This window comes from Ursus americanus, chromosome 14, assembly GCF_024610735.1.
Source record: "Ursus americanus isolate L20-20 chromosome 14, mUrsAme1.1.p, whole genome shotgun sequence".
Classification (NCBI taxonomy): domain Eukaryota; kingdom Metazoa; phylum Chordata; class Mammalia; order Carnivora; family Ursidae; genus Ursus; species Ursus americanus.
This window is the reverse complement of record NC_142140.1, coordinates 61,829,676-61,853,046: the sequence shown is the minus strand read 5'-3', so window position 1 is coordinate 61,853,046 and position 23,371 is coordinate 61,829,676. Positions and strand designations below refer to the sequence as shown.

At 55.1% G+C, this 23,371-nt stretch overlaps 1 protein-coding gene and 1 long non-coding RNA gene across 5 annotated transcripts in view; one reads left to right on the top strand and one right to left on the bottom strand.

Moving 5' to 3' along the window:
- Positions 1-5,785: 5,785 nt before the first annotated feature.
- Positions 5,786-10,679, bottom strand: LOC148109011 (uncharacterized). Its single transcript, XR_015726753.1, has 4 exons — positions 8,471-10,679; positions 8,010-8,164; positions 7,837-7,898; positions 5,786-6,422 (listed from the first exon to the last, which is right to left on the bottom strand). It is a non-coding gene; the product is annotated as an uncharacterized LOC148109011 (long non-coding RNA).
- Positions 10,680-10,743: 64 nt separating this feature from the next.
- The window catches only part of ZFP3 (ZFP3 zinc finger protein), an 85,219-nt gene continuing 72,591 nt past the window's right edge, over positions 10,744-23,371 (top strand). The window contains exons 1-2 of one of the 4 annotated variants that reach the window (XM_045804900.2): positions 10,744-10,898; positions 18,724-21,585. In XM_045804900.2, the coding sequence (XP_045660856.1) occupies positions 18,732-20,237 (1,506 nt within the window). In that variant the 5' untranslated portion in view covers positions 10,744-10,898; positions 18,724-18,731 and the 3' untranslated portion in view covers positions 20,238-21,585. The other 3 variants (XM_045804899.2, XR_015726751.1, XR_015726752.1) reach the window with 3 other exon arrangements.

Sequence of the window (23,371 nt, the reverse complement as noted above, 5' to 3'; positions counted from 1 at the left end):
CGTGTGTGTACTCAGATATACACACTCATCTGTTTTCTTTACATACACACACCCGTGTACGTACACACACACATATACCCATTTACATACAAAATACTTTTTATATACAGACACACATGTATGTGTATATATATACATAAAACACTTGCATTTGCTTTTTTCCCAATTATTTTATTTTAAAGGGAATTTATTTACTTATTTAGAAAGAGAGAGCGTGCAAGCAGTGGGGTGGAGGTGGGGAGGGGCAGAGGGAGAGGGAGACAGAGAATCTTAACCAGGCCCCACATCCCAGCGCGGGGCCAATCTGGGGCCCGATCTCACAACCTGATATCGTGACCTGAGCTGAAATCTAGAGTCGGACGCTTAACCGACTGAGCCACCCAGGCATCCCTGTGTCCATTTCTTTCTTTTTTTTTTTTTAAAGATTTTATTTATTTATTCGACAGGGATAGAGATAGCCAGCGAGAGAGGGAACACAAGCAGGGGGAGTGGGAGAGGAAGAAGCAGGCTTATAGCAGAGGAGCCTGATGTGGGGCTCGATCCCACAACGCCAGGATCACGCCCTCAGCCGAAGGCAGACACTTAACCGCTGTGCCACCCAGGCGACGCCCTGTGTCCATTTCTGATGGAGGAGTTGAAGTCTCCAACTATAAAAGTGGATTCATCTATATCTGTTGTTCTGAACCTTGATTTTATTTTTCATATAGTTTCATATTGGTACGTAAAGAGCTCCCTCATCTTAGTCATGGCGGCAAGGTATCCCATTTTGTAGATGTATCATAATTTGTTTAACCACTTTCCTGTGGATACATTTAGACTGTCTCAAACCATTTGCTATTATGAACAATGTTGCACTAAGAAACCTTGTACGCTTACAATTTTACACACAGCGAAGTCTCTCTGGAGTACATTCTTAGAAGTGGAACTGTGCAGTCAAAAGGTAAATGGGTTTTTCATTGGGAACAATTTGCTCTCCTTGGGTTTTGTACCAATTTGCTTTCCTCCAACAATGAACTCATGTTGCCCCCCCCCCCACCAACAGTTTTTTATCAAAATGTTTTGTATCTTTACCAGTGAGCTAGATGAAAATGCCAAGTGTGGTCAAAATAATTTACACCAGACTCCATTTAGGGCAATTCATATGGAGAACAATCATGTTAACATAACGAATGCCAGAGAGTTTTCAAAGGAAAGCTAGAGTTCATTCGGTATCTTTGAACTCCTAGTGGGGAAAAAACTTACGAATATAATCGGGGCGCCTGGCTGGCTCAGAAGCGTGTGTGACTCTTGATCTCGGGGTTATGAGTTTGAGTCCCACAATGGGTGCAGAGATTACTTAAAAATAATAAAATCTTGGGGCACCTGGGTGGCTTAGTTGGTTAAGCATCTGCCTTTGGCTCAGGTCATGATCCCTGGGTCCTGGGATCGAGCCCCGCATTGGGCTCCCTGCTCAGCAAGGAGTCTGCTTCTCCTTCGCCCCCCTCCTCCTGATTGTGCTCTCTCCCTCTCTCTCTGTCCAATAAATACACACAATTTTTAAAAATAAAATGAAATCTTTGAAAAAAAAAAGAATTCAAGATGTGTAGGAGAACTTTTCAGGTGGCGTGTTGACTCGCTGGCCGTCGGAGAATTCACGGAGGAGAAACACCTTTGGGATGCAATGAGTGTGAGGAAACCTCCTGGAGGAATTCCTGCATGGCTGGACATCACAGAATTCAGCTGACAGGAACCCCCGTGAGTGCACTGAATTGGAAGAGCCGTCAGACACATCAGCGAGCTCACCCTGGAAGAAACCCTATGAAGGTAAAGAGTGTGGGAGTCTGACCGTCCATAGGCGTCATGCTCGAAGAGAAGCCTTTGGGGTGTAACGACTGGGGGGAGCCCTTCCTCAGAGCCCACATCTTCTTCCACACCACTGGGTCTACTCATGAGAGAAAGCCTGTCACTTACTGAGTGTGGTTGGACCTTTCATCAGAGCCCGAGTCTTACTCAGCATCGAAGAATTCATTCTGCAGGCAAGCCCGTGGATGTCACAGGTGTTGGAAGACCTTCTATCACACGGCACACCTTGCTCGGTCTCAGACGGTCCGTGCGGGAGAGGAACCGCTTGAGAACAACACGGGTAGGAATGTTCTCGGGCTTCAGTCAGGTTTTACAGCATCAAAGAAGAATCCCGTGAATGTCCCAGAGGTGAAAATATCTTCAGCCAGACTTGTACCTGCGAATCCACCTTGCAGAAAAAGAGAGGATTGGGGCGCCTGGGTGGCACAGCGGGTAAGCATCTGCCTTCGGCTCAGGGCGTGATCCCGGCGTTATGGGATCGAGCCCCACATCAGGCTCCTCCGCTGGGAGCCTGCTTCTTCCTCTCCCACTCCCCCTGCTTGTGTTCCCTCTCTCGCTGGCTGTCTCTGTCTCTGTCGAATTAATAAATAAAATCTTTAAAAAGAAAAGAAAAAGAGAGAATAGCAACCTGAGTGATTTGAATGTATCAGTGTATTTATTTCGTGACGCAAAGCTGCTCACTGATCCTTGTGGGGGTCTCCTCGGTCGGTACATTTCTTTCTTTCTTTTGTTAAAGATTCTATTTATTTATTTACTTGACAGAGAGAGAGAGAGCTCAAGCCGGGGGAGCGGCAGACAGAGAGGGAGAAGCAGACTCCCCGCTGAGCAGGGATCCTTATGCGGGGCTCGATCCCAGGACCCCGGGATAGTGACCTGAGCCGAAGGCAGATGTTTCATGGACGGAGCCCCCCAGGTGCCCTGGTTATGACATTTTTAATAATAAGCACACTTACATACCGCTGTAACATACAGTGTGCATGTTTTAACGTGTCCCTTGATACAGAAATAATTTTAGAGCCTAGATGACGGGGATTGATCAGTGCATTGAATGTGATGGGTTCACTGACATAAGGCCCCGCATTAAAAGTGACAGCTGTGCCTGGTTGACGAATGCTCTGAGACTCAACTTTTTCTTGCCTTCTCATCTCCTTTCCCGGCCACAGTTGGTCTCTGATTCACAGGCTCTTTGCGCCCCCTGATGCCCGTGGAGGACTCTGCGTCTTCAGCCCCGTGCAGGGCCGTCGCCTGCCCCTGCGCCTCTCGCGATTGCCCCAGCGGGAGTGCAAGGCTGTCTCCTCAACCCTTGAAAGCTTTTTCAAGGTGTCAGTGTTTAGCTCTCCCCCTTCCCCAATTTAAATTTAATTGATCTCTTTAAGAAAAAAAGGGGCCACCTGGGTGGCTCAGTTAGTTAAGCATCTGCTTTCAGCTCAGGGCATGATCTCAGGGTCCTGGGATCGAGTCCTGCATTGGGCTCCCTGCTCAGTGGGGAGTGTGCTTCTCCCTCTGCCTCTGCTGCTCCCCCTGCTCGTGCTTTCTCCCTCTCACTCCCTCAAATAAATAAATAAATAAAACCTTTACAAATATAAATTTAATTGATCTGGAGAGAGGCATGGTGTTATGGACTGAATTGTGTCTTGCCGAAATTTACCCGTTGAAGTCCTCACCTCCAGGGGGACTGCATTAGGAGATAGGGCCTTTAAAGAGGTTCATTAAGGTTAAGTGGGGTTGTAAGGGTGGGGCCCTGATCCCATATGACTAGTGTCCTTAGGAGAAGAGAAACCAGGGGTGCACCTGCTTAGAAAAAAGGCCACTGGAGGCCCCAGCAAGAGGCAGCCATTTGCAGGGCCAGGGGAGACAGTGAGCCAGCAGTGCGCCCTGCCCACACACCTCGTCTAACCTTGTGGAGGACTGCCAGCTTCCAGAAACATGAGAAGACACATGTCTGTGTTTAAGCCACTGGGTCGTGTTATGGAGGCCCTCGCCGACTCACGTACATAGACGATGAATTCCTCTTAGCTCCGCAGGTCATTCTAAGGCGTGCCTAGGACAGGCATCAGGGCACATCGAAACGGTACCACCAGCCCTGGTGGTAAGTCTGGGAAAAAGTCCGGAGAGAAAAGGCCGCCTTGGATGCTGGGGTGAAGATGGGCTAAGAAGCTTTCGGACTCAATAGAATTCCCGCGGTTCTCTCAGTAAAACTCTGCCTTCCCCGCGTTCTTATTTTCATTCTATTTACACAAGGTCAGCACTCCAAATAAATATTTCTGATTTGTTTTCCCTTTGCTTTATTTGTTTATTTATCTATTTATTTATATATAAATCCCGATGTCATCAACGTACAGTGTTGTCCTGGTCGCAGATGCGTAATACAGTGACTCAGCACTTCCGTACTCATCATGACGCGTGGGCTCTTCATCCCCCACCCACCTCCGTTCTGGAAACCATCAGTGTGTTCTCTGTATTTAAGAGTTGTTGTTGTTGTTTTTTTTTAATCTCTTTTTTTCTCTGTTCATTCGACTTGTTTCTTAAATTCCACATATGAGTGAAATCACACGGCTATTTGTCCATCTCTGACTGACCGATCTCCCTCTGCATCATACTCTCTAGCTCTGTGAATGTCGTTGCAAACGGCAAGAGTTCATTCTTTTTCATGGCTGAGTAATATTCCACGGTGTACACGGACTCTGCACGCTGCTTCTTTATCCGTTCATCGGCCGGTGAACATTTCTGGTTCTTCCATAGTTTGGCTATTGTGATTACTGCTGCTATAAACACAACAGTGCATGTACTTTTTCAAATTAATGTTTTCGTATTCTTTGAGTAAATACCCAGTAGTGGAAGTACCAGATCCTATGGTGATGCTCTTTCTAATTTTGGGGGGAAACACCTACTGTGTTCCAGAGTGGCTGCACCAGCTTGCGTTCCCGCCAACAGTGCACGAGGGTCCCCTTTCTCCGCATCCTCGTCAACACCTGGCTGTTTCTTCTCCTGTTGATTTCAGCCATTCTGACAGGTGGGAGGCGATATCGGGTTTTGATGTGCGTTTCCTTGATGACCAGTGATGTTGAGCATCCTTTCACAAGTCTGTTGACCATCTGGATGTTGTCTTCTTCTTCTTCTTTTTTTTTTTTTAAAAGATTTTATTTATTTATTCGACAGAGATAGAGACAGCCAGTGAGAGAGGGAACACAAACAGGGGGGGTGGGAGAGGAAGAAGCGGGCTCATAGCGGAGGAGCCTGATGTGGGACTCGATCCCAGAACGCCGGGATCACGCCCTGAGCCGAAGGCAGATGCTTAACCGCTGTGCCACCCAGGCGCCCCTGGATGTCTTCTTTGGAGAAACATCTCTTCATGTCTTCTGCCCATTTTTAATTGGATTATTTGCTTTTTGGCATTGAGTTGTATCAGTTCTTTATATATTTTGGATAGTAATCCCTTATTGGATGTATCATTTGCAAAAATATTTTCTCCCATCCTTTTTTGTTTTATGACTATTGACACAGCCTTGTTTTCTTTTCTTTCTTTTTTTTTTTTTTAAAGATTTTATTTATTTGACAGAGATAGAGACAGCCAGCGAGAGAGGGAACACAAGCAGGGGGAGTGGGAGAGGAAGAAGCAGGCTCATAGCAGAAGAGCCTGATGTGGGGCTCGAACCCAGATCGCCGGGATCACGCCCTGAGCTGAAGGCAGACGCTTAACCGCTGTGCCACCCAGGCGCCCCAACACAGCCTTGTTTTCTATTGCTCATTGCAAGGCCGTGCTATCTCACTTGTTTTATTGGTGTAAATACATTTTTGTGGGTTATTAGAACTTATCCAATATTCATAACACTATTCCAAGGGTAAATAAATGTACTTTATGTTTCAATAACTAATTTATTTTTTTAAAATTTTAAAAAATTTTCTTTTTTAAAAAAGATTTTTATATATTTATTTGAGAGAGAGCACGAGCAGGGGGAGCGGTAGGCAGAGGCAGAGGGAGAAGCTGACTCCCTGCTGAGCAAGGAGCCCGATGAGGGACTAGATCCCAGGACCCTGAGATCATGAGCTGAGCTGAAGGCAGACGTTTCACCGACTGAGCCACCCAGGTGCCCCTCAATAATTAATTTACAAATGGAATTAGGAACAGCTCTGCATGGAGATTTGAGGATGTCTGTCTCCTCGTGTGTCCTGGCACACGTTTACTGAGATCCCCGTCATTCTCGCGAGTGTGAATTTCAGTGTCCTCTCTGGCCGTGGTCTGTGGATACTGAATTTGAATTGACAGGCTTTTCCCTCAGGGTTGAGGTGACTTTTAGAGTTCGAGGTGCCCTGATGCGTCAGAGTCACCTGGGGATTTGCAGTCTGAAAGCTCGAGGAGGGAACTGTGTCGTTCACGCTAATGCCCGGTTAGCCGGCCCACGGATGCCGGCGTCTTGTGTGAGTGTCATGTGACCTGGGACGTTGTTTTGATTTGCTTCCGTGCCTCTTGCGGCGATGTTGTGGACCGTGCTGTTATTTTTAAATGCACAGTTATGTCACAGACGAGAGGAGCCAAAGAGAAATGACTGCCAAAGGTAACGTGGTGTCTGGATGGGATCCTGGGGTAAGAAGAGGACATCAGTGAACTAAGGAGATGGACTTTAGTTAATAAGGAAAGTTATTTGTGTTTGATTAGTTCAGTAATCGTAACAAATGTATCAGACTTATGTCAGATGCTGATGGGGGAAATTGGGTGTGGGGATACGGGACTCTCTGTATTGCCTTTGTAGCTTTTCTACAAATTCAAAACCGTTCTAAAATTAAAAGCTTACTTAGAAGGGCGTAGCCGGCTCAGAAGAGCACGGGGCTCTTGATCTCGGGGTCACGAATTTGAGCCCCACGTGGGGCGTAGAGCTCACTTAACATAAAATAAAACTTACCTAAAGTAAATAAATAATTAGAAGGATGGCAAAAATGTACTATTATAATTTTAAATGTTTTTATAATGTTTTCTTGTCTTTTTTATTCTTTTCAATATTTTATGTATTTATTTGAGAGAGAGCGAGCACGAGCAGGGGGAGCGGCAGGCAGAGGGAGAAGCAGACTCCCCGCTGAGCAGGGACCCGGATGTGGGACTCGATTCCAGGACCCCCAGATCATGACCTGAGCTGAAGGCAGATGCTCGACCGACTGAACCACCCAGGCACCCCCATCCAAAATTTTTTTTTTTTAATATTTTAAGTAATCCCTACACCCCACGTGGGGCTTGAACTCATGACCCTGAGATCAAGAGTTGCCAACTGAGCTAGCTGGTTGCCCCCATCCAGGATTTTTCATGGCTGCGTCTTGAGCTGGGAAGATGGCATCATGGAAGTAGAATTAGGTGCGTTCTGGCAGTCGTCTGGTTCTCTCGTCACACGGGGAACGCACGTGGCCCTGGGATGCGGGTAGGGCCTGGGACTTCACTCTCTTCTCATGTCATTTTCTCAAAACAGAGCCTCAGAGATACGCAGGTAGGACTGCCTTGGCACTGGGATGGCAAGTCCCTTCTCCTCATATGTGAATTCATATAATAGCAGCGCTCTTGGGCCGTCTGGGTGGCTCAGTCGTTAAGCGTCTGCTTTCGGCTCAGGGCGTGATCCCGGCATTATGGGATAGAATCCCGCATCAGGCTCCTCCGCTGGGAGCCTGCTTCTTCCTCTCCCACTCCCCTGCTGGATTCCCTCTCTGGCTGGCTGTCTCTCTCTCTTCATCAAATAAATAAATAAAATCTTCAAACGAAAAAAAAAAAAAAAGCAGTGCCCAGAGCGCTGTGACGAGGGGGCTTGAACGCAGAGCTGGGGGGGGGCTGGGGGGTGCGTCGCGCTCACTGGTGTCTTAGCCATGCTGGCAAGTGTGCTGATTACCTGCTGACCTTGTGAAGACCGCAGGGCCCTGGGCTGCAGCTTCCTTCTGCTTTGTCTTCTGATCGCTTGCTCCCCTGCGCACCCCGTCCCCGTCCCATGCCCACCCCTCCCACCGCTTCCCGCTCACCTTCCTCGAAGCCCAGCACTGGCCCCTGTACCAGGACAGCCTCCTCTCCTCCGCCTCTCCACCTGGCACCGAGAACAGCAGCTAAAGCTTGCTGACACTGCTGCATTTTACCCCATGTGAAAGGGGCCGTGGTTTCACCCCAGCGAGGTGTGGCCCTCATGGGATCCCAGTACCTCTTAGGCACGCAGCACTTGCCGGAGAAGGATCTGCTATCCCGGCGCGGTGAAAGAACGACTCTGCGGGGTCAGGGTCAGAATTGGTTACTCTGGGCTTCTTGGACATAACGGCTGCGTCTAGGGCAGGAGGCTGCTTGCTTGCGTCTTCATAGCTGGAGGTGGGAGGGGAACATGGAGGACTTAATGGAGTCTTGACTCAGCTTTCGCGGTCGCTTCGGTGTGTGGAGGTGAGACATGAACGTTTTAGCTCAGCCGGTTTCTACTGAAACACATAAGACATGGATGGAGGGAGGTGGGAAGTGGAGAGGTTTCCAGAGACAGAAAGCCATCCAAGCCAGTGTCTTGTGTTACAGCCTATCCTGGCAGGGTTTACATGTCTGTGGGGGACGAGGTTTTGAGGGACCTGAAGGTTTGCAAGGTAGGTGCTTGCAGTCATATATTTCTAGAATCATACTCACAGTGCTGTTTAAGTGTGAGCAGACATCCAGTGCCGTTGCTAAGAGTTTGGTGATAGCTTGGAGCGTGGTCCGCAGACAACTGAAACTATAATCATGATTAGCACAAGGTCCAATACAGACTAGGAAGCTGAATTTGAGATGATGTGATTTCAAAGTATAAGAAAGGGATGTGGCCAGTGCTGGGAGCTCTCCTTCTCACATTCTCCACGGATAGAAAAGAAGGGGACACGGGTGAACACGACCAGGGTGTCTCCTATTTTCCTCGTATCCATCCCTGCATGAATTCAAGAGTGTGGCCAAGGTTCCTACCTGCCATTTTTCCAAGAGGAGCAAAACTGCTCCCCCTCATCTCTAAAAAATTCTGTGCAAGTCCTGAGCCCGTCGGGAGACCATGAAACACTAGCCCTACCCAGGCATACACATCCTCATACACACTGGAAATGGAGATGGTATTAACAGACCATTTGCCTTGGTCTCCTTCCCTCAGTGAATTTCCGTTGCTCCAGATGGCACCTGAATTAGCTAGTATAATAAAGCAGATGGTGGGCAGGGGACAACCCGGGAAGATGCCACCTATCCTTTTTTCTGTCCAACCCACGTGCAAGGGCTGATTGAAGGAAGCACAGCCAACATCTGGGCTAGTGACACGGAAACGTTAGTGTGCATCAGGCCTCCTGAAGGGCCTGTTAAAACAAGATTGCTAAACCCTAACCCCAGAGTTTTTTTTTAAGATTTTATTTATTTATTTGACAGAGAGAGAGACAGCCAGCGAGACAGGGAACACAAGCAGGGGGAGTGGGAGAGGAAGAAGCAGGCTCATAGCGGAGGAGCCTGATGTGGGGCTCGATCCCATAACACCGGGATCACGCCCTGAGCCAAAGGCAGACGCTTACCCAATGTGTCACCCAGGCGCCCCCAGACACATGCCCCTTAATGCAGGTGACCTGGAAAAGTCAGTGGAGCCAAATGTCTCCCAACCTTTGGTCCCGAGGCAGGGTAACTTTGTAGTCTGGGCATCTTTCCTGGGATGACTGTTGCCGGCAATGACTGTGATGGTGGATCATGGGTTGGATAAAGGCTTGAGCAAAAGGAAGAAGGTTGCAGTGGCAGTCGTGGAAAACGGTACGCCAGCTGACTAGGAAACAGAAGGTGATTTCTGGGCAGCAGTGAAAGGCCTCTGGGAAGGAGAAACAACACAGGGATCTTGGCGTTCTTCTCCAAAAGTATTTTCCCCCTAGCTGTCAGCAGCCGAAGCAAGGAAGACGGACATTTCGGCCGGTCCAGGGGCCACATCCTTCTCGGGCAGCTGCAGATGGGAGGGCAAAGGGGTGAAGGATGTTGGTGTGGGTGTCAGAAGCGCTGGACCCTAGGGTCTTGGGCCTAATTCCAATGAGCGGGTCAAGAGAAAGCTCTCCTTTCTACCAGGGTGGGTACTGGATGCAAAACGGTAGCCTCCTCTGAGAGTAGTCGCTCCCTCCCATCCACAGGACAGCGGTGAGCGGCCCTGGCTGGGGCGGGCAGGTGGCCCTGGCTGGGTTGATCCTCCACCCCCCACGAATACATTGAGGCCGAGCACCAGACCCGAACGGGGCCAATCACAGCCCTTTCCTGAGAACCGGTATTGGGGAGGAGTGCTGCAGGCTGGGGCCTCGCTGGGCGCGAGAGAGCCCCTCCGCGACGTGACCCGGGAACGGAGACCTGAACACCGAGAAGACCTAAGGACCGGCACAGGCGCTAACAGGCGGACGGCCCAAGGGCTGGGGCGAGCCGGCCGCGCTCGTGCAGGAGATCGGAAGGCTGGCGGAGGATGCGGCGCCGCCGCCGGAGCCGCTGCCCCGCACCTTACCCCCCGGGGCGCTCCCGCGAGCAAGCCCCCCTGCGGACCTCCGAGCCCACTCCCTGCATCCCCCGCTCTCAGGATGCAGGGGTCCGCGCCCGCCGGACCCCCGGCGCTCCGGGAAGGGCGCTGGTGGCCTGAGGGGCGCGGACAGGGGGTGCCGAGGGCTAAGCTGCCGCCGCCTGCTCGGGCGCAGGTGGACGCAGGGGCAGCGACAGCGGCGGGCAGAGCGGCCGACCCCGCGGCGGAAGTGCATCCCCGGGCCGTTCTAGGCCGGCCGGAGGACCCGGCTCGTCGGTGATCCCGCGGGGGGATGCGGGCGCCGCCCGGCGCCGGGGGCCTGTCCGGGAAGCGGACCCCGCGTGGGGCGGTGAGGCGGCAGGGCGGCGCGGGGGTGGCGGGGGTGGCGGGCCCGGCCGGGGCAGCCGCGGATGCGGAGGGAGGGCCGCCCACCTGTTCCTCCGCCGAGGGCGGCGCGCGCTGATTGGCCGAGCGCGCCGGAAGTGGAAGCGGCGGCCGCCGCCGCCCGGGAGACCGAGAGCTCGGCGGCTGGGAGCGCGGCGAGAGCCGAGCGGGGAGCGAGCGGCCGCGGTGAGACCTCCCCCCGGCGCGGCGCGGCGCGGCGGGGCGGGGGCCGGGCTCCGAGGTTGCTGCGGCCCGCCGGCCGAGCGGACGCGCCGAGCCGGTGGTGTGACCTTGGACTTGCTGCGCCCCCCCCAACCCCGCCTCCATTTCCCACCTGCTCCGGGAGGGCCGTCCCCGCGCGGGGCGCTCCTGGTCTCCCGGACACCCCAGCCTCGAGCGGGCGGCGGGGGCGCGATGGCGGGCAGTGTCAGCCCGCCGGAGCCCCGCGGCCGGCGGCGCCCCGGCGCGGCACCCCGGACCCTGGCTGCCGGGGGGGACTTACGGACGGGAGCCCGCCCTGAGCGCGGAGGTAATGGAGCCGTCCCGGCGGGGGGACCGCGGGGGGACCGGCCAGAGCAGGGAGACAGCGCTTGCAATGACCCGTCCTCCGGGTTCGCCAACAGCGACGGGCAGCCGCGGCGGGCCGGGCACCGGTCTAGGCTCCTCGGGTCCGAAAACGAATGAAATACCCGCTTAGTCCTCAAGGACACGGCAGACTCGTTGTGTAGATAAAGCGTTTAGACAGGCTCACTTAACCCGTGTTTGTCAGGTGCCCGGAATGTGCCAGGCAAGGGGGGGAGTACCGGAGTGCACGGAGCGCCGTCCTTGCGCGGGGGCCAGAGAAAGCGGGCGCGCGAATAGACGGAGGCTACACTGGCCTGACTGCCGGGAGACGAAGGGGGCTGTGTGTGCCCGAGCCCCGTGGATGTTTGTGAAGCGCAGAGAGTGGGCGGTAGCATTCCAGGAAGTGGGAATAACCAGTTCCCGAAGGCCAGGACGCTGGAAAGAGCAGCCAGCGTATGGACTGCAGGACCCTCCCTGGGCATGGCTGCAACTTGCAGCCGTCAGTGGAGAGCGTGGGCCGGGAAATGGGCAGGGACCTGGCCAGGAAGGCATCGTGAGCTGCCTTGAGAAGTTTGTATTCTGTAGGCGTTGGGGGGACCCTGAACAGGAAGCCACATGATGATAAATTCGAGGACAGAAGCAGACGCGAGTGACCTGCCATTCAGAGCGCCAGGAGAGAGCCTCCTCCTTGTGTGTAGTGAACACCCTGGGGAGGAGGAGATCCTTGTACGGGTCACTGAGTATTTGGTAGGATCTGGCCTTTCAGACCTTACGTGAAAGGATATCTGTTCAGATGCGTTTTTGTCTGTAAATAATACAACTCAAGCTGGCTTAAAACTGTGCAAGTGTGTAAGCTCTCATAATTGGAAGCCAGGCAAGAAAAGTGCTTTCCCGACTGACCGAATCTAGTGGCTCCAAGGTCCCTCGATATTTATTAGCTCTCTCTGACGTCATCCACAAGCTGGTGGATGAAATGGCAACCAGGTGTAGAAGTCTTTACCTGTGCTTCTGTCAGGATGGGAGAACTATTCCCGGAGGCTCCCAGCAAACTTGCTCCGAGTATCATTGGCCCAGGTGAAGGCGTGTCCGTTCCCGGACCAGTCCCTGCTGTTCTGAACACACACTTGCAATGGAGGTGGTCTTGCTTTGTCTGGGGCTCACTCCTGGAGCTCTTAGGGGAGGTCAGATCTCCTGCAGAGCCTGCAAGGCCACTGCCCACTTCTTTGCTGAAATGCTCCGCAAAATAATTTGAGAAGCTTTGTATCCCCATACCTATGTGTAAGTTGACTTCCAAAATGTTTCATCATAAATTTAAATAGTTGCAAAGGATATTTTGAGTGTATTACGAATTTTGGCATTTCAGAATAAAACCTTGGGCCACGTTCTGGGATCCCTGCCCCGTGGTTCCTTGTGCTCACCACATTCCCCGCCCTCTCTGTAACCTCCATCTGGTCGCCCCATGCCGCCCATCCTTCCCCCACTCCATTTGCCTCCCTGTCCTGCTCTCCCATCTCCGGTGTGTCCCAGCTGACATCCTCAAGTCCCGCACTCCCTCCTTTTCCACCGCCATGTCCCCAGATTCCCAGCTGCGTTGGGGTGGGGAGAGTGGGGAAATGATGCCAGCCGGCTCCTCCTCACACTGACGCTCTCCGGCATGCTTGTCTCCTGGGGAGATTGTGAGGGTTTCCCAGGGTAACGTCTGTGATCGCTTAGTGTCCGGCAGGTAGAAAGCGCACCCCGTTCCTCTCCGCTTCAGAATGCCAGCGCGCTCTCACTGACTCTCTGCCTCCTTGTCCACATGCTGTGTGGAGGACAGAATGCTCCTTCTGTCCTTTTCTGTGAACTTGGGTGCTCACCTTGCACTCTGCCCGGAGGGCTGTGCCGTGGTTCGCGGGGGGTATGCACAGACACGGTCTGTGACATCTGTGAGCACAGGGACTGCTGACTGGAAGCCAGTTCGCACCCTTGCCCTCCATTCTCTGTGTCTGCCCTGCGGTGGACCCCGTGGACCCCTGGCCGGCAGCTGTCCCTCCCTGCCCCTTCACCTTGCTCTCGCCCTCCGTTACTGAGGGATTCCTGCCTCTCACTGTGCCCTGCCTGTTTTTCCCACTGCGTGTCCCTCTGGTGCAACCCCAGAGCTTCTGTGGAGTATGTAAGTGGTTGTCGGCCTTTTGTAGCTCCAGTCAGAAATCTTTGCTTTCAACATTTTTAAAGGACCTAATCAGACTGTCAGTGGACGGATTGATCCTTGTTCATGACAAATCACACCATAGTTTTTGGCAGATAAGTGTGAAGGATTGAGTGACGTTGCTGTCCCAGGAGATTGCTGTGAACTCGGATTCAGGCAGCTGGGGGCAAACTGCTCCGGTCCTAGCAGGAAAGGTCTGATGAGAGTAGGGAAGTGTGAGTTTTCAGTCCCGAAGAACCTCGGGTCAGCGGTGCTGTTATCTGCTCTGTCTGCTCTGAGAAGCGTGGGGGCGGGGAGGGCAGCCCAGAGGGAGGGTCGGAAAGGAGAAGAGAAGTGAGAGTGGGAGCCGGGGCTGTGTGTGTCATCCTGCTGCTTCACCCGTGCGGCCGTCGCGGTGGAGCTGAGCGCCCCGGACAAACCTGCTGGGGCATCGGGATCCCCCAGGGCACTTGTTAGACACGCTGCTCCCTGGCCCTGGCGATTCTCAGAGGCCTGAGCTGGGACCTGGGAATTCGTTTCTACACATTTTCCAGTTGATTCTCGCACGTCCAGCCTTGTTCCAGGCTAAGAATTGTTATTTAAGAATCATTTCATTAGCAACAAACAATCTTCCTGCTCTGATCGCAAGCTTATGCCACAATTCTCAGGGTTTTATGTGGCTTCCTGTGTAGGTTTTCGTCTGGGCAGTGTGGTCCTTTCAGAGTTTTAGATCTCGTTGTCCATGACTAGGCGGGTATCTGGTTTATGCGTCAGTATTTTGTGGATGAGGCTTTCTGAGGGTGCTCCCCTGGGGTGCATTGAAAAAATCAAATCTGGGGGCGCCTGGGTGGCACAGCGGTTGAGCGTCTGCCTTCGGCTCAGGGCGTGATCCCGGCATTATGGGATCGAGCCCCACATCGGGCTCCTCCGCTATGAGCCTGCTTCTTCCTCTCCCACTCCCCCTGCTTGTGTTCCCTCTCTCGCTGGCTGTCTTTATCTCTGTCGAATAAATAAATAAAATCTTAAAAAAAAAAAAAAAAAGAAAAAATCAAATCTGGGTTTGCAGAAGTGAAGACCCTGTTCCGAGCTGTGGTGACCCAGCAGAGGTCTGCGTCCCCCCCCAGACGGAGGACCAGGAGCCGTCCCCCTCCTGCTAGTTGGCACCTCCATCTTCTCTCTGTCCAGAAACAGCCGGTTTCAGGTTTAGGAAAGTGAAGACGTGAGAAACAAAGGTAGGATATTCTGGGTGGAAATTCAGATCCAGGCTGTGAGGAGTGGACTGTTTCCCCGTGAGTGTCAGGTCTGGCGTGTGTCTGTGCCTCTGGGAAAGTCAGCCTGGTGGGTATCGGCTCTGATATACACGTGAGGGGCTGCCAGAAAGAGAGACGCAATATTATTCCACAAGTGACATCAATACCGTGTCACTGGCCGAAGGCAGAGTGGAAGAAAGGTCAGAGGAGGTCGTGTTTCATTGGGGGAGACTTTGTGGATTTGAATTTTGAGCCAGGTCTTGAAGTTGGGGGCAGATACAGCACTCGTCCTGTTGTACCATGGACAAGCGATTGTCCATGTGATTCTGTGACGTCTGACCTCCTGAGACCTTGGGTGGTGGGAAGCTGGAGAGGGAAGCGGGTGCGAAGGGGACCAGAGAGGGGTGGGGATAGACAAGGACCGAAAAGTAGCAGCTTGCGGGACTGGTTCGTGGCTGAACGCTAGGGAGACATGTATTTAAGGCTGTACTTCCCAGCTCAGACGGCACCACGGATGAGGAGCGTAGCCAAGTCCCCCGCAGTGGGTCCTGACTCATCTGTAATATGCAAAATTTCACCAAAAAGGAGAAATCTGGGGGCCTGCCCTTATGCTGTGGGGAAGTCAGAGCTCAGGCTGGTGGGGCGGGGGAGTTGAAGATTGAGGGTCATTTTAGGGGAGCACCAGACCTTCCAGGACTTGGGGATCCCGCAGGGAGATCAGACTCCTTCCAGGTGTGTGGGGGTGGGTGGTGCTGGAATCACCGCTCTCAGGCTCTCCTGCCTGTCAGGGTCTTCATTTCCTCACTAATCCGTCTCTCCTTCCCTCCGAACCTCTCCTCCGGCGGCACCTTGCTTTCTAACACCAAACACGGTCAGGGTGCTCCCGTCAGGGAAAATCCTTGGACCTTTCATCGAGACTGTTTGGAAGAAGCAGATTTGTTCATCTGTCTGCCAGCACCTGGCTCCACTTCCGTTCCACCGGGTCTGTTCTCACAGGTCCCCTGTGACCACCTGACTGTCCCCGTAGGCATTTTCAGGTGGCCCTGTGTCATTCTGTCTGCCGTGGCCCTGGTGATTCGGTCACTAACCGTCCCTTCTCTTGTTGGCAGGCTTCCCTTCCTCCTCCCACCGCTCTGTCATTAGGGTCCAGACAGGAAGCCGTTCACTCAAATTAGGGTAATTGAGGGAGGTTTCCTTGCAAAGAGGTTAAGTACAAATGATCCACGTGTGGGCGGGGTGTCGAGGAGCCCGGCCTGAGGAAGCCAGAGGCGGGAGAAGCTGCTGGGCCCAGGGCGTGAGATGACTGGGTCGGACAGACTCGGGAGAGGAGTAATGACCTCTAGTGGAAGGACACCGCCAGCCCAAGGCAGCCTCACAGGAAGGAACCAAGGGGACAAGTACCCCGACCTGACTCCTCCCTCCTTCTGGTCTCCCACTGGGGCTCCAGGGGCTGCAGCTGGAGGCCGGGTCTTGTGGATGTCTGCCACAGCGTGGAGAGCGGGCGGAGAAAGGCGGGAAGGTCTGGAGGGAAGGGTGGAAGGTAACAGGAGAGCTTACACGTTAGCTTTGGCTTTCTGGGCGTCTGTGCTCCGTCTCCGGCGGCTGTCACATGGTCCTCCTACCACCTGCGCTGAGTCCTGTCCAGGCTGTGTCTGTGGTCCTGGCCAGGGTAAGCTTCAGACTGTGACATTTTAGCTGATTCCTTGATAGTCTGTATGGACGCCTTGAAAACTTCTCTTGTGCAAACAGAGTTGATGGGTCCTCTTCCCTCCTGAACGAGCTGCTGCTCTCATATCCCCGGCCCCTGGCACTGCTGGTCATGTGATTACGTTCCGGGTGATCCGGCATCATCCGTGACTCCACTCTCCTTCTTACCCCATATCCAGCCCCGTCAGCTCCAGCCAAGTCTTACAGAACTTGACCCCTGAACTATTTCTGCAGCTGTCTCCTCTTCACTCCCTCTGCTGTCGTTGCCCTGGTCAGAGCTCACGCCCCTGCTTGGGGCCTGCCTCTGCCTTCTCACGGACCCCTGTGCGTCCGGGCCTGCTGCTTTCTACCTAATCCATGGAGTGGCGGTTAGTGTGCGTCTGCCTGAAACCCTCACCTGACCATGGTCTGTGTCGCTCCTTGGTTTAGAAGCCATTCCACGACTCTGCGGTGTCTTAAGGATAGAGGCCCAGCACTGCCTGTTCCCCCTTGAGAGTCACCTAACACAGTGACCCCTTTTACTGTCAGAGGGTCGGTTTCCTCAGATTGTCTGGTGCACGCACGTCCCGCCCCAGGCTGCTTACTCCCTGGGCCTCCTAGCATTGGCCCCACTTCTGTGACAGGGATAGCTAGGTCCCCAGGGCCATGGTACCAGTTAGGAATAGGTTTGGCTTCCTAAAAACAAAACAGAAAACTACAGTGGCTTAAGGCAAAGGTGTGTTTGTGTCTTGATAAAAAAGTCCAGGGGTGCCTGGGTGGCTCCATCGGCGAAGCGTCTGCCTTCGGCTCAGGTCATGACGTCAGGGTCCTGGGATAGAGCCCCACATCAGGCTCCCTGCTCAGTGGGGAGTCTCCTTCTCCCTCTCCCCGCTGTTGTGTTGCTCTCTCTGTCAAATAAATAAATAAAATCTTAAACAAAAACAGGAATTCCAGAGGGAGGCCTTGCAGGGCTGGGACGGCAGCTCTGTCAGATTGTTAGGGACCCAGGTTCTGTCCACCTCTGGCCCCGTCGTGGGGTATGGAGGGTGCTGTGCTCATGGTCCAGGATGGCACCCGCCTGCCACCTGTCGCCCCAGCACAGCGTGGAAAAGAGTGAAGAAAGGCGTCCCCTCGCCCCTCAGGAGACTTCCCAGATGCCCCGCACACTTTCGCCTGCGTTCTTCTGTCTCCCCGGCCAGAGTTTGTCATGTGGCCAAACCCAGCCGCAGAGAAAGCTGAGGAATGTACTTCTCTGGCCAGGTTCCTTGCTACATGGAGTAAATGCATTATTCTGTGGCTAATGAGGTGTGGACGAGTGGATATCGGGTAACAACTAAGACTTCTGCCGCAGCCTTTTAGAAGTTTAAAGAAGTATAGGCATTAAGGTCTAAAGAAGTATTAAGAAAATTCTGTAACAGTCCCTAAAAATAGTTAACGTAGCTATACGTAAAAAGAATAACCAGTTAGAAAACAGAAGAAAACTCACTAAGGGGAAAGACGTGCAGAGACGTGATGGATATAAAAACATTAGGATGCGTTTGGACATTTTACAGAATGAAAAACTTATTTGGAGAAATAGGAGCATCGACAGGAAGTATTTGAAAAAGCCGGAGAGAACACTTTCTCTCACGTGGTAAGGGTTTCAGGAAAGCTACGGTGGGCCAAAGCTCTGGTCCTGGGGCAGGAACAGACAGGTCAGCAGAACCAAAGGGGGTCTAGAGTCTGACCCCCGCTCAGCTTCAGACGGTGGTGTGGGCGGCATTTCCATCAGCAGGGGAGGGGAGGGCAGGTGTCGATACGGTCCGCCGGCCACCTGGAGAAAATGAAGCTAGAACAACTCCGTCCAAATGGAAGGGAGGCCGAGAGGACTGACTTGTGGTTCTGGCTCAGCCGTGGGACCCTGTGGACGGTCAGCCCGACGGACATGGCGCCCCGACCTGTGTCCTGGGGAGCACCGCGGGGCTGTACCAGGGAGGCTTCCTCGCTCTTGTGACCAGTGTGTCATCTTTGCCCCTTCTCCCCACCTTTCCGTGCTGGGCCCTCTGTGCCCACGTCCCTTGCCAAGCCAGGTCCCGCCCCAGCTCACCGGAGCTTTCGTGAGCATCTCTCTCCTTCATCCCTCCCTCTGATCATCCGAGTCGCGCTTCTTGGGCAGGGTCCGCTCTCTGTTTGGCGGGCCCACCGTCACCCCAGCTCCCTTTCTCGGGCAGCATCCGTCCTCTCGCCAGACCCCAAGGCCGCTTCGGAGTGTGGTCAGAACCGCACCAGGGCTTCACACTCCCTAGCTTAAGCGTCCGTCACGTGCGCTGTAGCCGCTTCACGCGCCTGCCCTCTCTCATTTCAGATTGTGAGATGGGGACTGAGCACGCGGAGGTAATCCCCAAGGAAGAAGTTTCCGAAGAAGCCGAGCCACGTGTGGCAACGCGGGAGGAACCTCCCAGGGTGGTGTGTCAGGGCCGGGAGTTCAGAGGCGCCCGGGCAGAGGACGCGGCGGAGAGGCCTGCGAGAGCGTCCGTGGACGAGAAGCAGGTATCTCCTCGGGGGAGAGGCCTCGCACCGGGGCTGATCGTCCGTAAGAGGTCACCGTCAGCCGACAAGCCTGGGGAGAGCGGCGGGAGCGCGCGCGTCTGCAGGCCCGGCCCGCACCCGCTCACGCCTCCGGCCGGCCCCCCAGCAGCGGCCGTCCGCGCCTGCGCTGCCCCCCGCCGTAGCCCCGCGGAGCACTCAGAATCCCACGGAGCCCAGAGAAGCCCCGTGGGAGAAAAGCCGCACACGTGCAAGGAGTGCGGCAAGGCCTTCAATCAGAACTCACACCTGATCCAGCATCTGCGCGTCCACAGCGGGGAGAAGCCCTTCGAGTGCAAGGAGTGCGGGAAGACATTTGGGACCAACTCCAGCCTGCGGAGACATCTGAGGATCCACGCCGGGGAGAAGCCCTTCGCCTGCCGCGAGTGCGGCAAGGCCTTCATCCAGAGCTCGCACCTCACCCACCACCACAGGATCCACACCGGGGAGCGGCCCTACAAGTGCGAGGAGTGCGGCAAGGCCTTCAGCCAGAACTCGGCGCTCATCCTGCACCAGCGCATCCACACCGGGGAGAAGCCGTACGAGTGCAACGAGTGCGGGAAGACCTTCCGGGTCAGCTCGCAGCTCATCCAGCACCAGCGCATCCACACGGAGGAGCGGTACCACGAGTGCAGCGAGTGCGGCAAGGCCTTCAAGCACAGCTCGGGCCTCATCCGGCACCAGAAGATCCACACTGGGGAGAAGCCCTATCTGTGCAGCGAATGCGGGAAGGGCTTCGGCCAGAGCTCGGAGCTGATCCGCCACCAGCGCATCCACACGGGCGACAAGCCCTACGAGTGCAACGAGTGCGGGAAGACCTTCGGCCAGAACTCGGAGATCGTCAGACACATTCGCATTCACACCGGCGAGAAGCCCTACGTGTGCAAGGAGTGCGGCAAGGCCTTCCGGGGGAACTCGGAGCTTCTGAGGCACGAGAGGATCCACACGGGTGAGAAGCCCTACGAGTGCTTCGAGTGCGGCAAGGCCTTCCGGCGGACCTCCCACCTCACGGTGCACCAGAGGATTCACACCGGAGAGAAGCCTCACCAGTGCAACGAGTGTGCAAGAACCTTCTTGGACAGCGCGGAGCTGCTTCTCCACCGGAAGACCCACACCGGCGAGAAGCCGTACGCATGCACTGAGTGCGAGAAAACCTTCGGCCAGCACTCCCAGCTGATCCTGCACCGGCGGGTCCACACCGGCGAGAAGCCCTATGCGTGCCAGCAGTGCCGGAAGACCTTCAGCAGGAGCTCCCACCTGCTCCGGCACCAGAGCGTCCACTGTGCGGAGTGACGGCCCGGGACGAGGGGCTCCCGTCAGACCTGCGGCGCCCAGGCCCGCAGACCCCTCGAGCGGACAGGCCTCCGCCTCCCGCCGACTTTCAGCGTGCGGTTGAAAAGGATGAGACGCTTTTATGAACCGTTCGTGGAGAAGTTTCGGGATACTGAGTTAAATCATAAAAGCTGTTTCGGGCCTTAATGTTTCCTCTGTCCCCTTTCGCACTCCCTGCCCGCTCTCCCCGAGTGGATCCCATCACTTTCGGGGTCTGCACCAGCCATACAGCCGACATTGTGACTTTTCAGGCACTGTGGCGGCTCCGGTCCCGTCACCTCTGAAGGGTGACAGCGCTGACTCATGGAAGGTTTTCCTCTGCTGCGTTAGAAAGTCGAGGCGGAGAGCACACACCTCGTCCTCCCGCCCACAGCGTCGCACTGGGATCCTTGAACAGGCTTCTCTTCACTTCGACATCTCGCAGACATGCTACTGGCTTTCCTTAGACCGTCGCTGAAGCCGGGAAGCTTGGGGACTCCCCTCCCTTTCCCCTCCCGCAAGGCCTCCTCATTCCTCTGCAAAGGGTGCGGGACAGAGGAGACGACAGGCCACTTTCAAGATGGCGAGCGAGGCCCTGAGCGTCCTGAGGGGCGGGGGGCGAGGCCGGGGGGCGGAGGGCAGCGAGGCCCGGCCGCCCGGCACGGCAGGAGCAGCCCGTGGGCAGCTGTGCCCCGTGTGGCGGCCGCACGGTGGATGGACTGCCACCATGCCGGGTCGCGTGTCAGGAGGTAGCAGAGGGACTGTGCGGCCTCCCTGTCACCAGCCACCCGATCCCCGCGCTGGGCCGGTTCACCTGCCGGACCTGGATCCCGGCCCGCACGCCGGAGCCCTCCACCGTGGCCCCTGCTCTCGGTCGCCCGCAGCCCGGCAGCTCCCGCGTTCTCCTGCGTCGAGTCTCCTCCGAGGAGACGCGTCCTTGGGTGTCCACGGGTCTGAGTGCGTGAGCCTCGGGGGGGGGGGGAGGGCGGCGGGCAGCGCGGACGGGCTCCAGCAGGCTGGCGCTACTCCTTACACCTGGCCCCAGACGGCTCTCACTGTGAGACGGCGGACATGAACTCTGTGAACTCCAGGGCCCAGCAGCCCCGCAGTTCTGAACTGTGTAAATCTGACGGGACACGTCCTCAGTGGTCTGTTGTGTCAGCTCTGTGACACGATTACCAAACCCTAGTGTTTCCTGCGTTTTGGCCGTGCCAGGCACAGTGCCAGGCGCTTTCCATGTGTGTTTTCACAGCATCTCTGACGTGGGTCCCTTGTAAGTGGCTGGAGTGGGGTACCACGTACGTACCATAAAATCCACCTGTCTTCCGTGTTCGTTGAATGATTTTTTTTTTAAAGATTATTTATTTATTTATTTGACAGAGAGAGACAGCGAGAGAGGGAACACAAGCTGGGGGAGTGGGAGAGGAAGAAGCAGGCTCTCAGTGGAGGAGCCCGATGTGGGGCTCCATCCCACAACGCCGGGATCACACCCTGAGCCGAAGGCAGATGCCTAACAACTGCGCTACCCAGGTGCCCCCGTTGAATGATTTTTAATTCACAGAGTTGTGCACCCATCAGCCAATGGGGTGGCTGTGGGTGCTCCTGCCCCGATGTCGAAGACCGGGGGGTCGGGGGCGTTAGGTGACTTTTCCGTGCTCCCGAGCCCCGTGCTGTGCCGCGGACAGGGAGACTTGAGGCTGCTGTGTGTGAAAGCCTGTGCACATTGATGTTTTTACCACATGGATTTGAATATCACAGATTTAAATCACGTCCTTGGAAACATAACCACTCACAGCCAAAACCCAGGGTTTACTCTGAACCTCCGTGTGCTCCCCCAGGTTCAGACCCTTCGCTTGAGAAAAGCGCCGTATGAGTGAACAGCAGGCCACACGGCCCCCCATCCAACGTCCCTCCTCTGGTCTGGTGGTCAGGCCCCGAGTGGGAGGGATTCTCCAACTTCCCTCTATCCTTACGGGGATGCCAGGCGCAGTATGCTCTCTTACTGCTCAAGTTCCAGCCGGAAAATGCTCCCCGGCTGTGTCTGTCACGGGAAACCTGGATGGCACCCGTCCCTCCACCTCTTGGTCCTGTGTTCATGTGTTTGATGCCCACGCTCACCCCTGGCCAGCCCCGACAGAGAGCTCGGCCCCTGTTTAAGCTCACCCCCGAGAGTCCACTCCCACAGATGCGTCCGTGGGCTGGGCCGGGTGGAGAAGGGCGCTCACGTTGCACATCCTCAGAGGTCCCTTGTCGGCCAAGCCACCGCTGGTTTTTCCCTCCCTCCCCAGCCTACATCCTCAGCAACACCCAGCCCCTCCCGCCGGCCCCTCCCCGGCTGTGGCCCCAGCTCCATCAGCAGCCCAGTCCCTGGGCCCTGAGAAGGCAGCACAGTGACCCAGTTCGTGGTACTAGAGCATATTCGTAAGGGGGGAGGTCTCGGTGTTTCCCAGGAGGAATTCTGGTGAACGAGTCTCTCCATCGTGACCCACACACTGCGCACAGCCCGTAACCTCGCTCCCTGTCCTCGTCCACCTCGCACCCACTTAACGCAGGGAGACTCGGACCTTCCGCTTCTGTCGGCCGCCCCTCCCCTCCCCTCCGTGGACTTGGGAGTCAAAATCTACCCGTACCTGTGGGTGACAGTCACGGTTCGTGCATGTAGGGGTCCATCGAGGAATAGAAACACGAGTTTTCTTAGGTTTAGAGCGATGAAGACCAGGCCTCACAATCTCAGAGACCTCCCTCAGTGCCCAGAAACCGTCCTGGAGAACTTCTGCCGTTCTGTACGCTCCCCTCCTCGCCGTTTTCACTGGTGTCCCGGCTCGTTGGTAGGTAGAGTGTGTCCCGACAAGTCTACTCACTTGACACCTTCCCGACGTGTATTGTCGCCGGGTACATGGTTCGTGGGACCTCCTAGGCCAGTGTCACCCCCGTCCCGTGAGGGGCACCCTCCCCCCGGGGCACAGCCGTCCCCTCTGTCCTCCGCCCCCGCTTGCTCACTGAGATCCGTTACCGTTCACAGCCGGGCCCGTGTTTCCAATTTTGTTCATCTGTATCATATACGACATAGGTAGACACCGGTTTCTTTTGATTAACAAGGTAATATTCTGGATCAT